Raw genomic sequence first — 17321 nt, 5'->3', positions numbered from 1 at the left:
ATCTTTCTTTTGCAGCAGTGTCAGTGAGGGATGCAGCTGATTCCCCCAGGGCAGGGGGGGGAGGGATATTATGGTATGTAATGCTGAGATTCCCTGTGTAGAATATACTATAGCAGGGCTGTAGGACTAATCTCCAAGAGCTTACAATCTAGAGCATTGCGCTGAGGAAATACCTGTGCTCTAAACCTGCAGCTGCTGTTGAACTTGGACTTTAGAGCAACCCCGCCTTCCAGCCTGGGCCGTAGAGGATGCTGGGACTTGTAGTTATTCAAGCTGATAGGACTGGCAGGTTCCAGCTGTCATACAGAGCTCTGGGTGCCAGTCGGTGCCAAGCTGACTGCCTGCTGTCTGTACTGAGGATGCGCAGTCGGAGGGCGGCTGCTGTTTATGTGCAGCTGTGGGAGTGAGAGGGGAGGGAGAGAGAATCGCCATCTGCACTGAGACTGTATAGAGACTGCCTGGCCTGCCGCACAGAGACAGACAGAGACTGCTACTACAGGACCTGCACTGCCTCAGATTCCAGGAGACAGACATAACAGGGAGAGACTGCAGCCCTATGAGAGACTGCAGCCCATTGCTGATCTATAGACATGGAGACTGCTGCTTACAGGGACTGCACAGGTAGGGGAGGTTGCTAGGGAGACTGCTTGACAGATATTCTACCATAACAACTTCTGCATCAGAGAGAGACAGGCTAGAGACTGTCCCCATGTATGGAGGAGACTGCCCAGGTAAGGGGAGCTGGCACAGAGACAGCACAGAGACAGCAGGCTTGCTGGAAAAGTGAGGATAGAGAGCTTGTTGCTTTAAGGAAGAGACTGCTCACATAAGGGGGTACTAGCAGAGAGACACCTGTAATAGACAGTTTACAAGAGATAGAGGGGGAAACTGCTGATGCAGAAGACACTGCAGGGAGTCTGCGGGGAGATGGATTAATGCTACGCTCTAACAGCCATATTGATAGTGTAGGTCTAGCTGAGAGATTCCAGCACTGAGCAGAGACAGCAGACAGCAGGGACAGAAAGAGAAATACTGACCGAGAGTGTTTAGGCGCCCCAATACCTGGAGAGACTAACACCCAGAGATGCCTATCACAGTCACTCCTCCCACCGGGTGAGAAGGGTTAAGGGATTCCCTACTTATCCCCGAGAAGATGTGAGCTGCCTGTTGGGAGCATGAGTAGTGGAGAAGGGGGCAGTTCCAGGAGCAGAGGGGGCAGAAATGGTGTGGGGCAGAGCATGCCTAAGGAAATTCCAGAAGATAAAGTTCCTAGAGATGCAGGTAATGGAGCTAAAAGGAGCCACCTCAGAGCGAATGGCAGGGGTCTCTGCTCTGGACCGAAGATGTTTAAGCAGGAACTGCCTAAAAAAGATGCATCTGATGCCCCAGGGCAGAGCATAGTCACAGGGGTACCCAGCAGCACAGCTAACGGGGCAGGGCAAAGCCAGCTACGATCTCTACCAAATGAGAAAGGGACCTTCTCAGGAGAGAAGAACATCAGTCAATCACCACAAGACACCCCAAATATAATAGATCAGAATGGCACCAAAGGCTTGCCCAAGGGTACATCTAATGGCATGGCCCAGAGAATCCTTGGGGAGGTGGCCACATCCAATGGGGCAGCCCAGAGAATCCTTGGGGAGATGCACACATCCAATGGGGTAGCCCAGAGAATCCTTGGAGAGATGCCCACATCCAATGGGGCAGCCCAGAGAATCCATGGAGATATGCCCACATCCAATGGGGCAGCCCAGAGAATCCTTGGGGAGATGCCCACATCCAATGGTGCAGCCAAGAGAATCCTTGGGGAGATGCCCACATCCAATGGGGCAGCCCAGAGAATCCTTGGGGAGATGGCCACATCCAATGGGGCAGCCCAGAGAATCCTTGGGGAGATGGCCACATCCAATGGGGCAGCCCAGGAACTCATCAGAGAGAAGGGCATGACTAATGGGACAGTCCAAGAAGTCCTGAGAGATAAGGGCATAAGTAAGGTACCAGCCCAAGGAACCCTTGCTAATACCACCAGGAGCCTAGTTAATGGCACATCTGGGGTTCGGCCTCACAGTGCCAGGAAACCAGGAGACGACCATCTTGTCTTTCTGCCCAGCGGAACAAGCCTTGGACACTGGGTGCTCGCTCTTCCCGCCATCTTGGCCACCCTTTGTTTCGTAAGGTCAGTCTTCGGAGAATTTGTCCATGACGATGTTTGGGCCATTCTCAACAACCCGGATAGCCGGGCGGAGACACCACTGAGTTCCATCTTCGGAAATGACTTTTGGGGCAAAGCCATGAATGACAACACCAGCCACAAGTCCTACCGCCCCCTGTGTGTGCTGAGCTTCAGGTACGTGGCACAACTTTGGTTCCAGTTAGAAAGTCATATAATTGTATTTAAGCACTGTAAGTTGCATATAGGGCAGGGGTGGTCTTAACAAGGTAGTGGGCTGTCCCTTGTAACAGCAGATGAGTCTCTCTTTCCTGTATTCTCCTGCAATAGAATCCTATGGGTCTGGTCTTGACCTATGGAGTCAATCAGCCTCAAGGCCTGATAGCTAGTTTCGGTGATATTATCCATAGTCTTTGCAGCAATGCTGTTTTCCACAGATTTTAGGGGAAAGTTCTGTTTTTTTTACTACATGCGCCACCTAGTGGTAGAATGTAGTATTTCTTAAACAAATAGGAATATTTCTATGTTATGGCTTTGGTTTAATATATGGGCACACGTAAAATAAACCACCAGCCCTTGGGGAAGTCTCGTTAGCAGGTTAAATAGTGAGACCATGTCGATAGGATGTCACTCTACTAATATGACGCCTGTGTTTGTTTAGTTGTACTGTCACGTTCTCCATGGAAACACGAGTGTCGATGTCAAAGGGGCAAAGTTAGATCTGGATCAGGAATGTCCATATGGTGGGGTGCCATTTGTTGACTTAAAGTGACAGCACCATCCGAGCAGCTTCAGGGATTATGGGTATTTTTATTCCATAACAGACATATGTCCTTGGTTTCTGGGTTTTGTTGACAGGCGGCTAGGGCACTCCTGGCATTCCGAGTGCCCAATGTGGCAGAAGCAGAAGGTTGGGCATATGGGAGGCATTAAGGACTTGCCTATCAGTACTGGGTTCTGCCCAATGGTCTAGATGCAAGGGGCTAAAGGTCCCCATACACGTGAAGATTCGCTCGTTTGGCGAGGTCGCCAAGCGAGCGGATCTTCACCCGATATCCCCACCTACAGGTGGGCGATATCGGGGAACATGTAGGCTAATTATAATTGTGGCAATGGGGCAGTCGGTTCGGGGGGCCTCATCAACGAGCCAATGCAGTCCCCGATCTCACTAAATCTTTTAACCTGCCCGATCAATATCTGCCCAATTTCAGGCCAGATATCGGTCGGGCAGGCCCCTCGTTCCTGCCCCTTCATGGGCCGATAAGCTGCCGAATACAATCGGCCCATGTATGGCCACCTTAAGAGCTGCTAGTCTGTGGCCCTTAGGTTGAAGACACACAGAGCTACTAGTAGCAGCTACTTGTCACGGCTACTAAAACAGACAATGCTGATCATTTACTGATAATTGTCTCTACATGTGTTTTAGCAGAGGCAATTCTCAGTATTGTCTGTGAGAGGGGATTTTCTGGCGTTTAGTAGCCGTGAAAAAGTAGCTGCTACTAGTAGCCCAGTGTGTCTTCCCCCTTAATGCTCCTGCCCTTGTATCCAGCCCTTAATAAATGAGCCCTACATTGTTTCCTGCACTGGGCTCCCTGTGTGCAAGGTCAAGGATTTGCCCTTGTTTGCTCCGCTGATGGGGCAACTTTCAATTTCACATGGGCTATTAAGTTGCATATGTGTGTGAGCTTATCTAATGCCTTGTTTAATTAACAGATGTTGCATTGACTTGATAAATTCTATGTTAAAGTCTTATTGGGGTTGTAGTTCTGCAGCATCCAGGGTTTTTTTCTTCCCTACAGAATCAATGTCTTTCTCGGAGGCCTGAATGCAATTTATTTCCACGCCATCAATATCGTCTTGCACGCGGCCGTCAGCTCGCTGCTCATGTTCACCTGTAGCACGGCTGTGTTTGAAGATAAGAGACTGGCGTTGGCCGCCGCTTTGCTCTTCTCAGCTCATCCCATCCACACGGAGGCTGTAAGGACCCCTTAGGTTTATTTGCTACACTATCCCAGCATGCTCCCTATTCGTTGGTATCTGAGGGGGAACCAGCTGGGGCATTGCCAATGGCAGTATGTAACATTATCATTAATTAATTTATTATAGCACTATATTTGTAGGATCACCTAGCAACCAGAATCCCTGTGATCCTGTATAGTGAATAATGGGTTAAAGCCTCCCCCTGTGATAATTATAGGGGTTGCATTATTCATCTCCTAACATGTATATATGTATATACAGGTATGGGATCTCTTATCCGGAAACCCGTTATCCAGAAAGCTCCGAATTACGGAAAGCCTGTCTCCCATAGACTCCATTATAAGCAAATAATTCAGAATTTGAAAACTGATTTCCTTTTTCTCTATAAAAATAAAACAGTACCTGTACTTGATCCCAACTAAGATATAATTACCCCTTATTGGGGGCAGAACAGCCCTATTGGGTTTATTTAATGGTTAAATGATTCCCTTTTCTCTGTAATAATAAAACAGTACCTGTACTTGATCCCAACTAAGATATAATTACCCCTTATTGGGGCAGAACAGCCCTATTGGGTTTATTTAATGGTTAAATGATTCCCTTTTCTCTGTAATAATAAAACAGTACCTGTACTTGATCCCAACTAAGATATAATTACCCCTTATTGGGGCAGAACAGCCCTATTGGGTTTATTTCATGGTTAAATGATTCCCTTTTCTCTGTAATAATAAAACAGTACCTGTACTTGATCCCAACTAAGATATAATTACCCCTTATTGGGGGCAGAACAGCCCTATTGGGTTTATTTAATGGTTAAATGATTCCCTTTTCTCTGTAATAATAAAACAGTACCTGTACTTGATCCCAACTAAGATATAATTACCCCTTATTGGGGCAGAACAGCCCTATTGGGTTTATTTAATGGTTAAATGATTCCCTTTTCTCTGTAATAATAAAACAGTACCTGTACTTGATCCCAACTAAGATATAATTACCCCTTATTGGGGCAGAACAGCCCTATTGGGTTTATTTAATGGTTAAATGATTCCCTTTCTCTGTAATAATAAAACAGTACCTGTACTTGATCCCAACTAAGATATAATTACCCCTTATTGGGGGCAGAACAGCCCTATTGGGTTTATTTCATAGTTAAATGATTCCCTTTTCTCTGTAATAATAAAACAGTACCTGTACTTGATCCCAACTAAGATATAATTACCCCTTATTGGGGCAGAACAGCCCTATTGGGTTTATTTCATGGTTAAATGATTCCCTTTTCTCTGTAATAATAAAACAGTACCTGTACTTGATCCCAACTAAGATATAATTACCCCTTATTGGGGGCAGAACAGCCCTATTGGGTTTATTTAATGGTTAAATGATTCCCTTTTCTCTGTAATAATAAAACAGTACCTGTACTTGATCCCAACTAAGATATAATTACCCCTTATTGGGGCAGAACAGCCCTATTGGGTTTATTTCATGGTTAAATGATTCCCTTTTCTCTGTAATAATAAAACAGTACCTGTGCTTGATCCCAACTAAGATATAATTACCCCTTATTGGGGCAGAACAGCCCTATTGGGTTTATTTCATGGTTAAATGATTCCCTTTTCTCTGTAATAATAAAACAGTACCTGTAATTGATCCCAACTAAGATATAAATAATCCTTAGATGCAGAACAATCCTTCTGGGGTTAATTAACGTTTTATTGATTTTTTAGCAGACTTAAGGTATGGAGATACAAATTACAGAAAGACCCCTTATCTGGAATACCCTTGGTCCCAAGCATTCTGGATAACGGGTCCTATACCTGTATATATATATATATATATATATATATTTATATTTATTTCTCCCCCCATAGGTAGCTGGGATCGTGGGCCGAGCTGATGTACTCTCCTGTTTGCTCTTCCTTTTAACGTTCCTCTCCTACATTAGGTAAGTGGCCTCACCCCAAGGCAAGAAAATCCTCCCTTTGTGTTAGGGGTAACCCCCCCCTGTTTTTGTGCAATTTATTTGTCAGTGTAATGACTATTGATAAATGTATCTGTGAGGCTCTTTTTATTAAGTGCACTGCTGGTTCTCACTCCTGAAACAATGCAAAGGCTCATACAGCCTGTCTGTCTTTGGAGCTGTTCAGGGTTGGACTGGGGGGTGCAGGGCCCACCATGACTGCCACCCCAGGAGCCCCATACCCCCACATGGGTGCCCCCGCCACCCGTGCAACATGCCCCCAGAGATGTTGAGGCGAGACCCCCTCCTAGCCACTACTTGGGGGGCAGACCCACACTGCAGGAACCACTGCCCAAAGATATTAGTTCAGATATTAGTTCATCTTGCAATCTCCTTATACTGATGGCAAATGGGTGGGGTTACCCCTCTTCACTGGCAGTTTTTCATGCGTTCAATGGGCAGCCAGAGCACTGGAAGCAGAGCATTGTGGGAAGGACTATAATAGAATTGTGCTGCATTGTGTGTCTCTCGCAGGAGCATGGATTCGGGGCCCCCCCGCCACAGCTTTCCCCCCACGTCGGCTCCTCTGTTCCTCCTGCTCAGCCTGATTCTCGGCACCGGTGCTGTTTTAGTGAAAGAGACGGGGATCACGGTTTTTGGGGTGTGTCTGACATACGACTTGCTCTTATTGTGCCCGACCAGATGCAAAAGGTTTGTATGTCTTTATGTTTCTATGTGCACCTATGAGTGGGAGTTGCCATGTTGCTTCCCTTAGAAAATGCAGCAATGGTGGTTGGACTTTGCTACCCCCAGATCAGGGTACAGAGAGACCCCAGCTTGTGGATTCTGACAAATGCCAGGGGCTGTTAGATGCCATAGACAGCCATTATTTAGTGGGCTGGTGGGGGCTGTTTGGGCCTCTGGATACTTGAAATGCCAGGGCCTGTTCTGAATCCCAGTCCGGGCCTGACTAGCGCCCCCACATTTAGATTGTAAGCTCTTTTGGGCAGGACTCTCTTCACCTCTTGTATCGGTTATTGATTGCTTTATATGTTACTCCTTGTAGATTGTAAGCTCTTTTGGGCAGGGCTCTCTTCCCCTCTTGTATCGGTTATTGATTGCTTTATATGTTACTCCTTGTAGAGTGTAAGCTCTTTTGGGCAGGGCTCTCTTCACCTCCTGTATCGGTTATTGATTGCTTTATACATGTTAGCTCCTTGTACAGTGTAAGCCTGCTTTGGGCAGGGCTCTCTTCCCCTCTTGTAATCGGTTATTGGATTGCTTTATATGTTTACTCCTTGTAGAGTTGTAAGCTTCTTTTGGGCAGGGCTCTCTTCCGCCTCTTGGTATCGTTCATTAATTGCTTTATATGTTACTCTGTATGTCTCCTTGTAGAGTGTAAGCTCTTTTGGGCAGGGCTCTCTTCACCTCCTGTATCGGTTACTGATTGCTTTATATGTTACTCTGTATGCCCAATGTATGTAACCCACTTATTGTACAGCGCTGCGGGATATGTTGGCGCTTTATAAATAAATGTTAATAATAATTTCCAGTAAATAGTGTATATCTGTGCCATCGTACAGCCGCCTCCTCCTATTCAGGCCTAGGTGTAGGCAGGAGGGAGATGCCAGTGGGGCAGGTGGCAGTCAGTACCAGGTGCCCCCAGGGTCGGACTGGGCCACCGGGACACTGGGAAAATACCCGGCCTGGTGGGCCCCAGCGGCCCTGACCCGACCCTATTGCCGCTTCCTCTGGCCTCCAATGTCCTCCCCTGACGCATTTCACATACGCACATTCAGGGGAAGACGTCGGACAGGGACCTGCAGGGGGTTAGGGGTGCATACCGCCCCAGGGGCCCCGCACCCCTCCCCTCCCAGCCCCCCTCCAAGGGGTGTGATGATACCTAGATATACCTCTGTGTGTATTTATTCAGTGTAGAAATATATGTATCTGTATGCTGACGGGAGCTGTCATAATGCTTGCTTCTGTCATTAAAACTTATGGCAATAAGGGAAAATCAGTGTTATGCCTTTATGCCTGATTTGGATTTGCGGTGAACTTCTGCGTTTCGCCATTGGCGGATTTTTTTCATGAAACAGGGCGGAAAAATTTGCAGTGGAAAAATTTTGCGCATCCAAAAAAAAAAATTGTCGCACGCTTCATTTTTCGTGTTTCTCACAAATTTTTACACAGTTTGGTGAATTTTTGGGCGAAACGGGACAGATTCGCTCATCACTACTGATAAGGTTACCATGCTACATAGATGCCCTTCTATTCTATATGTCTCTGAGCTGATGATCTACTGGCTGTACCAGTGTATGTACCCAGTGTTAGGCTGAAGACACACACAGCTACTAGTAGCAGCTACTGGTCATGGCTACTAAACACCAGAAAATCCCCTGCCATAGACAATACAGAGAATTGCCTCTGCTAAAACACACGTAGAGACAATTATCAGTGAATGATCAACACTGTCTATTTTAGTAGCCATGACAAGTAGCTGCTACTAGTAGCTCCGTGTGTCTTCAGCCTTAGAGAAATCTCTTTAGGGTGAAGACGCACAGAGCTACTAGTAGCAGCTACTTGTCACGGCTACTAAAGACCAGAAAATCCCCTGCCATAGACAATACTGAGAATTGCCTCTGCTAAAACACACATAGAGACAATTATCAGTAAATGATCAGCGTTGTCTGTTTTAGTAGCCACGACAAGTAGCTGCTACTAGTTGCTCTGTGTGTCTTCACACATTGCTACCCACAAAATAACATCAGCCAATCATTGCTTCCCTGAGTTCTGTTCTATGTGTAATCTCACTACAAACTCTCCCTCTCTGTGACCCCCAGATACTCCTCTCCAGACCCCCGCGCGAGCATCTGGTATGTGGCTGGTCCCTTCCTGAAAAGAGCAGCTCTGGTTTCCCTCTATGTAAGTGGAACGTTGGTGTCAGCTCGGAGCCCAGTTCTGTGCAGCCTGGTGCTGGGGGGCGCCTCTATCCACCTTATTACGGAGCTCTAGGGGGCTCTAGGGCCCCCCTGATCCCCAGCACAGAGGCCATTCATCTGGCAAAGTGTATTATCTTTATGGCTATGGGTAATTGCTGTTAAAAGCAGTGTCTCTCTGTTTCAGTTCTGACTTCTACTGCATTGTTTCATGAGTCAGAACCAGAATTGGTTTCAGTAGCAATTACACTTACACATACCGTAGCTATAAAATTAGTGAAAATGTGTAATGAAAGTACAAGGAAAGCCATTTTGGCATTTTACTGCCAATAGATTTGCCACATTAGTGCCGCCTAGAACACTATATTTATTCTGCAGAAACCATTCCCATACCTGAGTAACAGCTCTAGAAGCTTTCTCCATTTGCTTAAGATAGCAGCCACCATTTTAAGTAGCTACCTGCTGCAGCTCTAGCCGTTATAGCTGAGATCCCACATTCCTAAGGGAGGGGGGGGAGTTCTTAGCATTCTGGTGGGAGGGGGAGAGAGGAGAGAGCTGCGCAGACTCTGGCCCCGGGAATTAAGGCTGTTTCTGAGAGAGGAAGTCAGACACTGGAACATCATGTTTACAAAAACAGAGACAAGAAATCCTGTGTTTCTTTTGATAGAGGACTCAGTGCAGCATTACTGTAAGCGCTTATGGCTGTATTTACATAGACCTTTCCTCCCCCTCTGATGGTAGATAGATGCGGGGTGGGTATTTTTCACATTTTGCTCAGGGGCCCCAGAATTCATGGCCCTATAAGAAGGAAGAGTAAGGTAACAATGTTAAAAGGTTATTATGATTATTCCCTCGTATCTATAAGAAAGAATAATAATAATGGGACCCAGTAGCTCTCAGCCACACACTGCTCCCTGGTAAGGAAAGCTGATTAAACAAACTTTTGTCTTCCTGGCAGGTTGCCCTGGTTTTATATTTCCGCCTGCGAATCATGGGAGGCTCAATGCCTTTGTTCTCGGAACAAGACAATCCGGCTTCCTTCTCACCTTACCCCCTCACCAGGTACGGAGCGAAAATGTCCCTGGCCGGAAGCCAGTTTGTTCCATTAGCCATAGTGTTACTGGGTTACACAGCTCCTCCCATGTCTACTGACTAGTATATACTCCTGGCAGAGACCAAGTGGTATATACTCCTGGCAGAGACCAAGTGGTATATACTCCTGGCAGAGACCAAGCGGTATATACTCCTGGCAGAGACCAAGCGGTATATACTCCTGGCAGAGACCAAGTGGTATATACTCCTGGCAGAGACCAAGTGGTATATACTCCTGGCAGAGACCAAGCAGTATATACTCCTGGCAGAGACCAAGCAGTATATACTCCTGGCAGAGACCAAGCAGTATATACTCCTGGCAGAGACCAAGCGGTATATACTCCTGGCAGAGACCAAGTGGTATATACTCCTGGCAGAGACCAAGTGGTATATACTCCTGGCAGAGACCAAGTGGTATATACTCCTGGCAGAGACCAAGCGGTATATACTCCTGGCAGAGACCAAGCGGTATATACTCCTGGCAGAGACCATGTGGTATATACTCCTGGCAGAGACCAAGTGGTATATACTCCTGGCAGAGACCAAGTGGTATATACTCCTGGCAGAGACCAAGTGGTATATACTCCTGGCAGAGACCAAGTGGTATATACTCCTGGCAGAGACCAAGTGGTATATACTCCTGGCAGAGACCAAGTGGTATATACTCCTGGCAGAGACCAAGTGGTATATACTCCTGGCAGAGACCAAGTGGTATATACTCCTGGCAGAGACCAAGTGGTATATACTCCTGGCAGAGACCAACTAGTCTATACTCCTGGGTAGAGACTGACTAGTATAAACTTCTGGGGAGAGACCAACTAGTCTATACTCCTGGGTAGAGTCTGACTAGTATAAACTTCTGGGGAGAGATCAACTAGTCTATACTCCTGGGTAGAGTCTGACTAGTATAAACTTCTGGGGAGAGACCAACTAGTCTATACTCCTGGGTAGAGTCTGACTAGTATAAACTTCTGGGGAGAGACCGACTAGTTTATACTCCTGGCCAGACATGGAAGGAGGAGGCTTAAAGGAGAAGGAAAGGCTAAGTCACTTGGGGGTGCCAAAATGTTAGGCACCCCCAAGTGACTTAGAACGCCTACCTTGTACCCCGGGCTGGTGCCCCTGTACGGAGGGAACAGCACCAGCCCGGGGTAGCTGCCGGCGCTTCCTCCTTCCTCCTCGCTTGCGCGCGCATGCGCAGTAGAGTGAAAAGCCGAACTTAAACATTAAAGGATTTCGCCGGCAGCGCGCAAAGGAAGGAGGAAGCAGTGTCTACAGGTGCCCCGGGCTGGTGCTGTTCCCTCCGTACAGGGGCACCAGCCCGGGGTACAAGGTAGGCGCTCTAAGTCACTTGGGGGTGCCTAACATTTTGGCACCCCCAAGTGACTTAGCCTTTCCTTCTCCTTTAACAATATTATAAACAAACCCAGTAATTGCAATTCTTTCACTGGTTTAAGTGGGCTGGACCCCCCCCCTTGTTAATTAACCCATTATAGCTAATTGGCAGAAGCCACAGGGTTAGTTCATAGGGAAGAGAGCAATAATGTTTAAATAGGCGCCTATAGCCACAGAGACTCCATTAGCCGGTCATTGCCCATTTTCCTTTTGCCCCCGGTGACAAAACCTGCACAGGAAACCAGGACAGGGGCAGCAGGGTCAGGTAAAGCTGACCAGGTGCCCTGGGCAACCTAGTCGGCCACCTCGCCCCTGCAACCTCCCCCCCTCCATGCACAATGCAGTGACCGGCGTGGTGATTGCCTCCCTGTGCAATGATAAGCTGCAGGGGCAATGACAAGGGAGCGCAGACTAGGGGTGGGCAGGAGAGGTATCTGCCTTGTGCCCCCTCATCATTGCACCTTAGGCAGGTGCCTCTTCTGCCCACCCCTAGTTCCAGCCCAGAGGGGCAGGTTTATATTAAGGGGTAATTACTGGGCTAATCTATAGTTACATTTAACAAGCAATGTGCATTTGGTTCCAGGTGCAGCCGACATGCTGGGTACCTACCCCGGGGCAATTGTAACTTCCCTGCAGAACCTTTATATATGCATATATATCATGGCATTATTGGATACAATACTATGGTTTAGGCACAGATCCATGCCATCTTCCCATCTCACTAGTCTACAACATGTTGGTTGTTACTGTTGTTACTGCCCCTTATTATCCCACCCCATTTAATACAGCTCAGAACCCTGTTTGCCCTTGCCCCTGCTGCCTGGCATTGCTTGCTACAGCCAAGTTTATTATCTACAAGGACTCCAAGCTCCTTCTCCATTATGGATTTGCCTAGTGCAGTCCCATTAAGGGTATAAGTGGCTCCATATTGTTACATCCCAGGTGCATGACCTTACATTTATCCACATTAAATCTCATCTGCCACTTAGCCGCCCAGACTGCCAGTTGGCCAAGATCCTGCTGCAGGGATGTCACATCCTGGATAGAATTGACTGGTCTGCAGAGTTTTGTGCCATCTGCAAACACTGATACATTACTCATAATACCCTCCCCTAAGTCATTTATGAACAAGTTAAACAAAAGTGGACCCAGTACAGAACCCTGAGCGGCCCCACTGAGAACCTTACTCCAAGTAGAGAATGTGCCATTAACAACCACCCTCTGTACCCGATCCTGTAGCCAGTTTTCTATCCATGTGCAAACGACTTCACTAAGACCAATAGACCTTAGTTTAGGTGTGTGGGGAACGGAATCAAATGCTTTGGCAAAATCCAAATAGATCACATCTTTACATATAAGTTAAGCACATAGGGTGATTTTTAATGCTTCTAAATTTACTTCTTAAGGAAATAAATTGAGAACAGTAATGATTTAATATCATTTTAAATGACAACCATTTCTGCTCTGTGTTTTTAGCGGAAAACATAATGCCCCAATCTATGCCCTGAAGCGCTGCCCTTATGGGGGTAAAATTTACTTTTCTAAAATTCATTGCCCCAATGTATATTTGTTTTTTGCACCAAACATCAAATCAAATAACATTATGGTCACTGTTACCCAGGGGTTCAACCACTTGCACATTTGCTATACGTTCTGGATCATTAGAGATCACTAGATCCAATATAGCATGGTTCCTGGTTGGCTCCTCAACAACCTGTGACATAAAGTTGTCATGCAAAATTGGAAAACTGGGCAGCAAAATGGAAAATGAGGTTCAATGTTGACAAGTGCAAAGTTATGCCCTTTGGTAGGAATAATATAAACGCAAACTATCTACTGAATGGTAGTGTGTTGGGGGGATCCTTAATGGAGAAGGATCTGGGGGGTTTTGTAGATAACAAGTTGTCTAATTCCAGGCAGTGTCATTCTGTGGCTACTACAGCAAATAAAGTGCTGTCTTGTATAAAAAAGGGCATTGACTCAAGGGATGAAAACATAATTTTGCCTCTTTATAGGTCCCTGGTAAGGCCTCACCTTGAGTATGGGGGGCAGTTTTGGGCTCCAGTCCTTAAGAAGGATATTAATGAGCTGGAGAGAGTGCAGAGACTGCAACTAAACTGGTAAAGGGGATGGAAGGGTTAAACTATGAGGTTAGACTGTCAGGGTTGGGGTTGTTTTCTCTGGAAAAGAGGCGCTTGCGAGGGGACATGATTACTCTGTACAAGTACATTAGAGGGGATTATAGGCAGATAGGGGGGTTCTTTTTTCCCATAAAAACAATCAACGCACCAGGGGCCCCCCCTTTAGATTAGAGGAATGGAGCTTCCATTTGAAGCAGCGTAGGGGGTTCCTCACGGGGAGGGCAGTGAGGTTGGGGAATGCCCTTCCTAGTGATGCTGTAATGGCAGATTCTGTTAATGCCTTTAAGAGGGGCCTGGATGAGTTCTTGAACAAGCAGAATATCCAAGGCTATTGTGACACTATAACAGGGGTGGGCAAACCTTTTGCCTCAGGGGCCACATTGACTTACCGACGGGCTGGGCCAGTGTCACAAATCACAGGGCCTCTCAGCTCCCCCCAGCATCCCACCCAGCATTCTCCAGCTCCATTCCCCAGCATCCTCCAGCTCCCTTCCAGCATCATCCAGCTCCACCCCCAGCATCCTCCAGCTCCCACCCAGCATCCTACAGCTCCACCCCCCGCATCCTCCAGCTCCCCCCCAGCTTCCTCCAGCTCCACCCCCAGCATCCTCCAGCTCCCACCCAGCATCCTACAGCTCCACCCCCTGCATCCTCCAGCTCCCCCCAGCTTCCTCCAGCTCCACCCCCAGCATCCTCCAGCTCCCTTCCAGCATCCTCCAGCTCCCTCCAGCTCCACCCCCAGCATCCTCCAGCTCCATACCCCAGCTCCTCCCCAGCTACTCGTTCCACCACATGCCGAACCCTAGCACTATGCAAGCAACAGAAAGTATCCTTACGACAAATTACCCTATCCACCTTTCTAATAATTGAGTCCCCTATTAGTAGGCTTAAGAAAATGATATCTGAGCTGCTGTTCCACTCCGTTGTTCCTTTGGTGCTTGTTTAGCTGTTTTTATACATATGGGTTAGAACTGCCATATTGCTAATATCTCTAATGCCATATCTCTAATGATGGTGTGAATATCACATGTAGCACTCACTTGTAACTCTCATGGGACCTACTGTGTACATTTCTGTTTTAGGTTCCTGACCTACTTGTACCTCCTGGCGTTTAACTCCTGGCTTCTACTGGCCCCCATCACCCTGTGCTATGATTGGCAGGTTGGAAGTATCCCTCTAATCAACTCTCTATGGGATGTACGAAACTTAGCAACTTTGCTCTTCGTGGGCATCGTGGGGTCATTGGCCTTACACTGCTTGGCATTCTTGAAGGTACATCTTCTTGAGTTCCTTTCTTATTTGCTGTACTGTCCTTTCCATTCCTAACCTCACTTTCACATTTCTGCTCCACCCTCTGTTCCCTCCTCTCCTTTAATCTTCTTCATTGTGCCAATTCCCTTTTCTTCTTGCCTTCCTTCTCTTACTCCTGCTTTTCACTCCTTTCTACTACTTTACATCTTCTGTTTGTTTCTTTTCTGACTTCCAGTACCCTACCTCTGCCTTTCTACTGTTTTCTCTCCTTTTCTTTCTACTACCCTACCTCTTCTCTTCTCTCCATGTCTTTCCACTATCTTACCTATCTTTCCCCTTTCTTCTCCCAGTTTCATGACCCTACCACTTGTCTTCTGTCCACTACCATACTAATCTTCTTTCAACTACCTTACCTCTGCTCTTCTTTCCACTACCCTACCTCTCCGTTTCCCTTTTTTCTCTCAGTTCCATGACCTTACCACTTGTCTTATGACAAGCTTGTGAGCAGGGCCAGAACTAGGGGTAGGCAGAAGAAGGGGGTTTGGTGCGGGGGCTTGGCCTGATGATCTCAAAGATGAATTGGCTGCACGTGACCTTCCTTCTCGATTCAAAGATTAGGATGAAAGAAAGACAATCATAGAAACAACAAAATAACAAAAGTCAGTTACGGTATCAGTTCCTCTGTATCTCCTGCTGAGGAGCCCATGCAGCTGGGTGCTACTCATCTGACTCCTGAAGAAAGAACTCGCAGGAGAAAGTCAATAATTGTGGTCAGAGTGGTCATATGCTTTAGACCTAAACGACTAGGTCTGAGGGGGCAGTATCGAAACCAGATAATTTTCATGCAACAATTTTTGTTCCTGCTTCCCTGTCGTTTTCTTGTCAGGCTCTTCTGGATTCTGGTAGTTTTGTTGACTTTTGGTGAATCCTGTGGCTTCCCCTTTGTACCTCTGAAGGTACCTCTTTCTGCTCAAGCTGTGGATGACAGGCCTGTTAGCCCCGGACTTTTGTCTAATGCTACTGTTTCTTTGCTGTTGCAAGTTGGTTGGCCTATTATTCTTGGGCTTCATTGGTTGAGGCATCACAATCCAGTTCTGATTGGACCTCTCGACAGCTCTCTGCTTGGGGATCTTCCTGTCGTTTCAGTTGTCTTTCAGCCCCTGTAGATCGTGGGTAACATTCTTCTGTTACCCACGATCTTACTATTCTGTCTGAATGTTACAAAGATTTTATGAATTTTATGAATTATTTTGGTTCTTCCTCCTCATATGCCTTACAGCTGTCCTATTGACCTTATTCCTGGTACTGTTGCTCCCAGGGGTTGAACCAATAAAAGAATGTGTTCAAGAAAATCTTGAATCAATGATCTGGGTTTCAATGGCCCTTACATCCTTGGGCTTTTCTTTTATCTTCTACCGAAAGGAACTATGATGTTGGCACCGGGGGTTATTATACATTAAGCTGGCTTTGGAGGACTGGCATCATTTATTGGAGGGTTCCTTTGATCCTATTACTATTATCACTGACCACAAGAACCTCTATTATATCTCATCTGCCAAGAGTCTGAACCCATGTCAAGCTCGCTGGGCATTGTTTTTCCTCTAGGTTCAATTCTATAATTTCCTATAGGCCTGGTACTAAAAACATCAAAGCTGATGCTTTGTCAAGTTCCTTGGGTCCTGAAGAGTTCTACACTCCCTCCCTGTCCCATTGTTCCCCCATAGAGGGTGTTTGCTCCAGTATTTTTGTCTCCATGTCTCCCCCTGAGTGTCCTTCCTCAATCCAAGGTTACTCAAGTCCTTGCTTGGGGTCATTCTTCCTAGATTGCTGGTCATCCTGGTGTTAAAATGGCAGCTGAACTCACTGCCAGATATGTTTGTTGGTCTTCTTTTGCTCAGGATGTTTCTGCCTGTACTATTTGTGCTTGACAGCAGACTCCTTGTTCCCTCCCTTGTGGATTACTTCAGCCAATGCCAGTTCCATTTCAGCCCTGGTCCGATATCTCCATGGACTTTATTGTTGAGTTACCCAGATCCGCTGATTTTACTACTACTATATTTTTGTGGTAGTTGATTGTTTTTCTAAGATAGTCCATTTTGTTCTTCTGAAGAAGCTTCCGTCTGCTGCTTTTTTGGCTGTGATTTTTGTCAAGGAGATTTTCCGATTACATGGATTTCCTTCCTCTATTGGGTCTGATCATGGTGTTCAGTTTGTCTCCTGTTTTTGGCATGCATTTTTCAAGCTTTTGGGCAAAATTTAGGTCAGACTGAAAGAACTAATCAAGCCTTGGAACAGTTTTCCGCAGTTTTATCTCGCAAAATCACGATAATTTTTCAGAGTTTGCCCATAATAATTTTTGTCAAGAGTCCTTGGGCTTCTCTCCTTTTTCCTTCATG

General features: G+C 46.6%; 1 protein-coding gene across 2 annotated transcripts in view; it reads left to right on the top strand.

The window, feature by feature from the left end:
* Positions 1-143: 143 nt before the first annotated feature.
* tmtc1 (transmembrane and tetratricopeptide repeat containing 1) overlaps positions 144-17321 on the top strand; it is a 38742-nt gene continuing 21564 nt past the window's right edge. Inside the window, exons 1-8 of one of the 2 annotated variants that reach the window (XM_031898663.1) lie at positions 144-1861; positions 1904-2347; positions 3970-4147; positions 6019-6092; positions 6642-6818; positions 8951-9032; positions 10005-10108; positions 14757-14946. In XM_031898663.1, coding sequence (XP_031754523.1) covers positions 1176-1861; positions 1904-2347; positions 3970-4147; positions 6019-6092; positions 6642-6818; positions 8951-9032; positions 10005-10108; positions 14757-14946 — 1935 coding nt within the window. In that variant the 5' untranslated portion in view covers positions 144-1175. Of the gene's footprint in view, positions 2348-3969; positions 4148-6018; positions 6093-6641; positions 6819-8950; positions 9033-10004; positions 10109-14756; positions 14947-17321 lie in introns of both variants that reach the window. The other variant, XM_002942252.5, reaches the window with a different exon arrangement.

The sequence above is a fragment of the Xenopus tropicalis genome, chromosome 3 (assembly GCF_000004195.4).
Source record: "Xenopus tropicalis strain Nigerian chromosome 3, UCB_Xtro_10.0, whole genome shotgun sequence".
Lineage (NCBI taxonomy): Eukaryota > Metazoa > Chordata > Amphibia > Anura > Pipidae > Xenopus > Xenopus tropicalis.
Note: the sequence above shows the minus strand (reverse complement) of the source record. Positions and strands in the feature narration are given on the sequence as shown.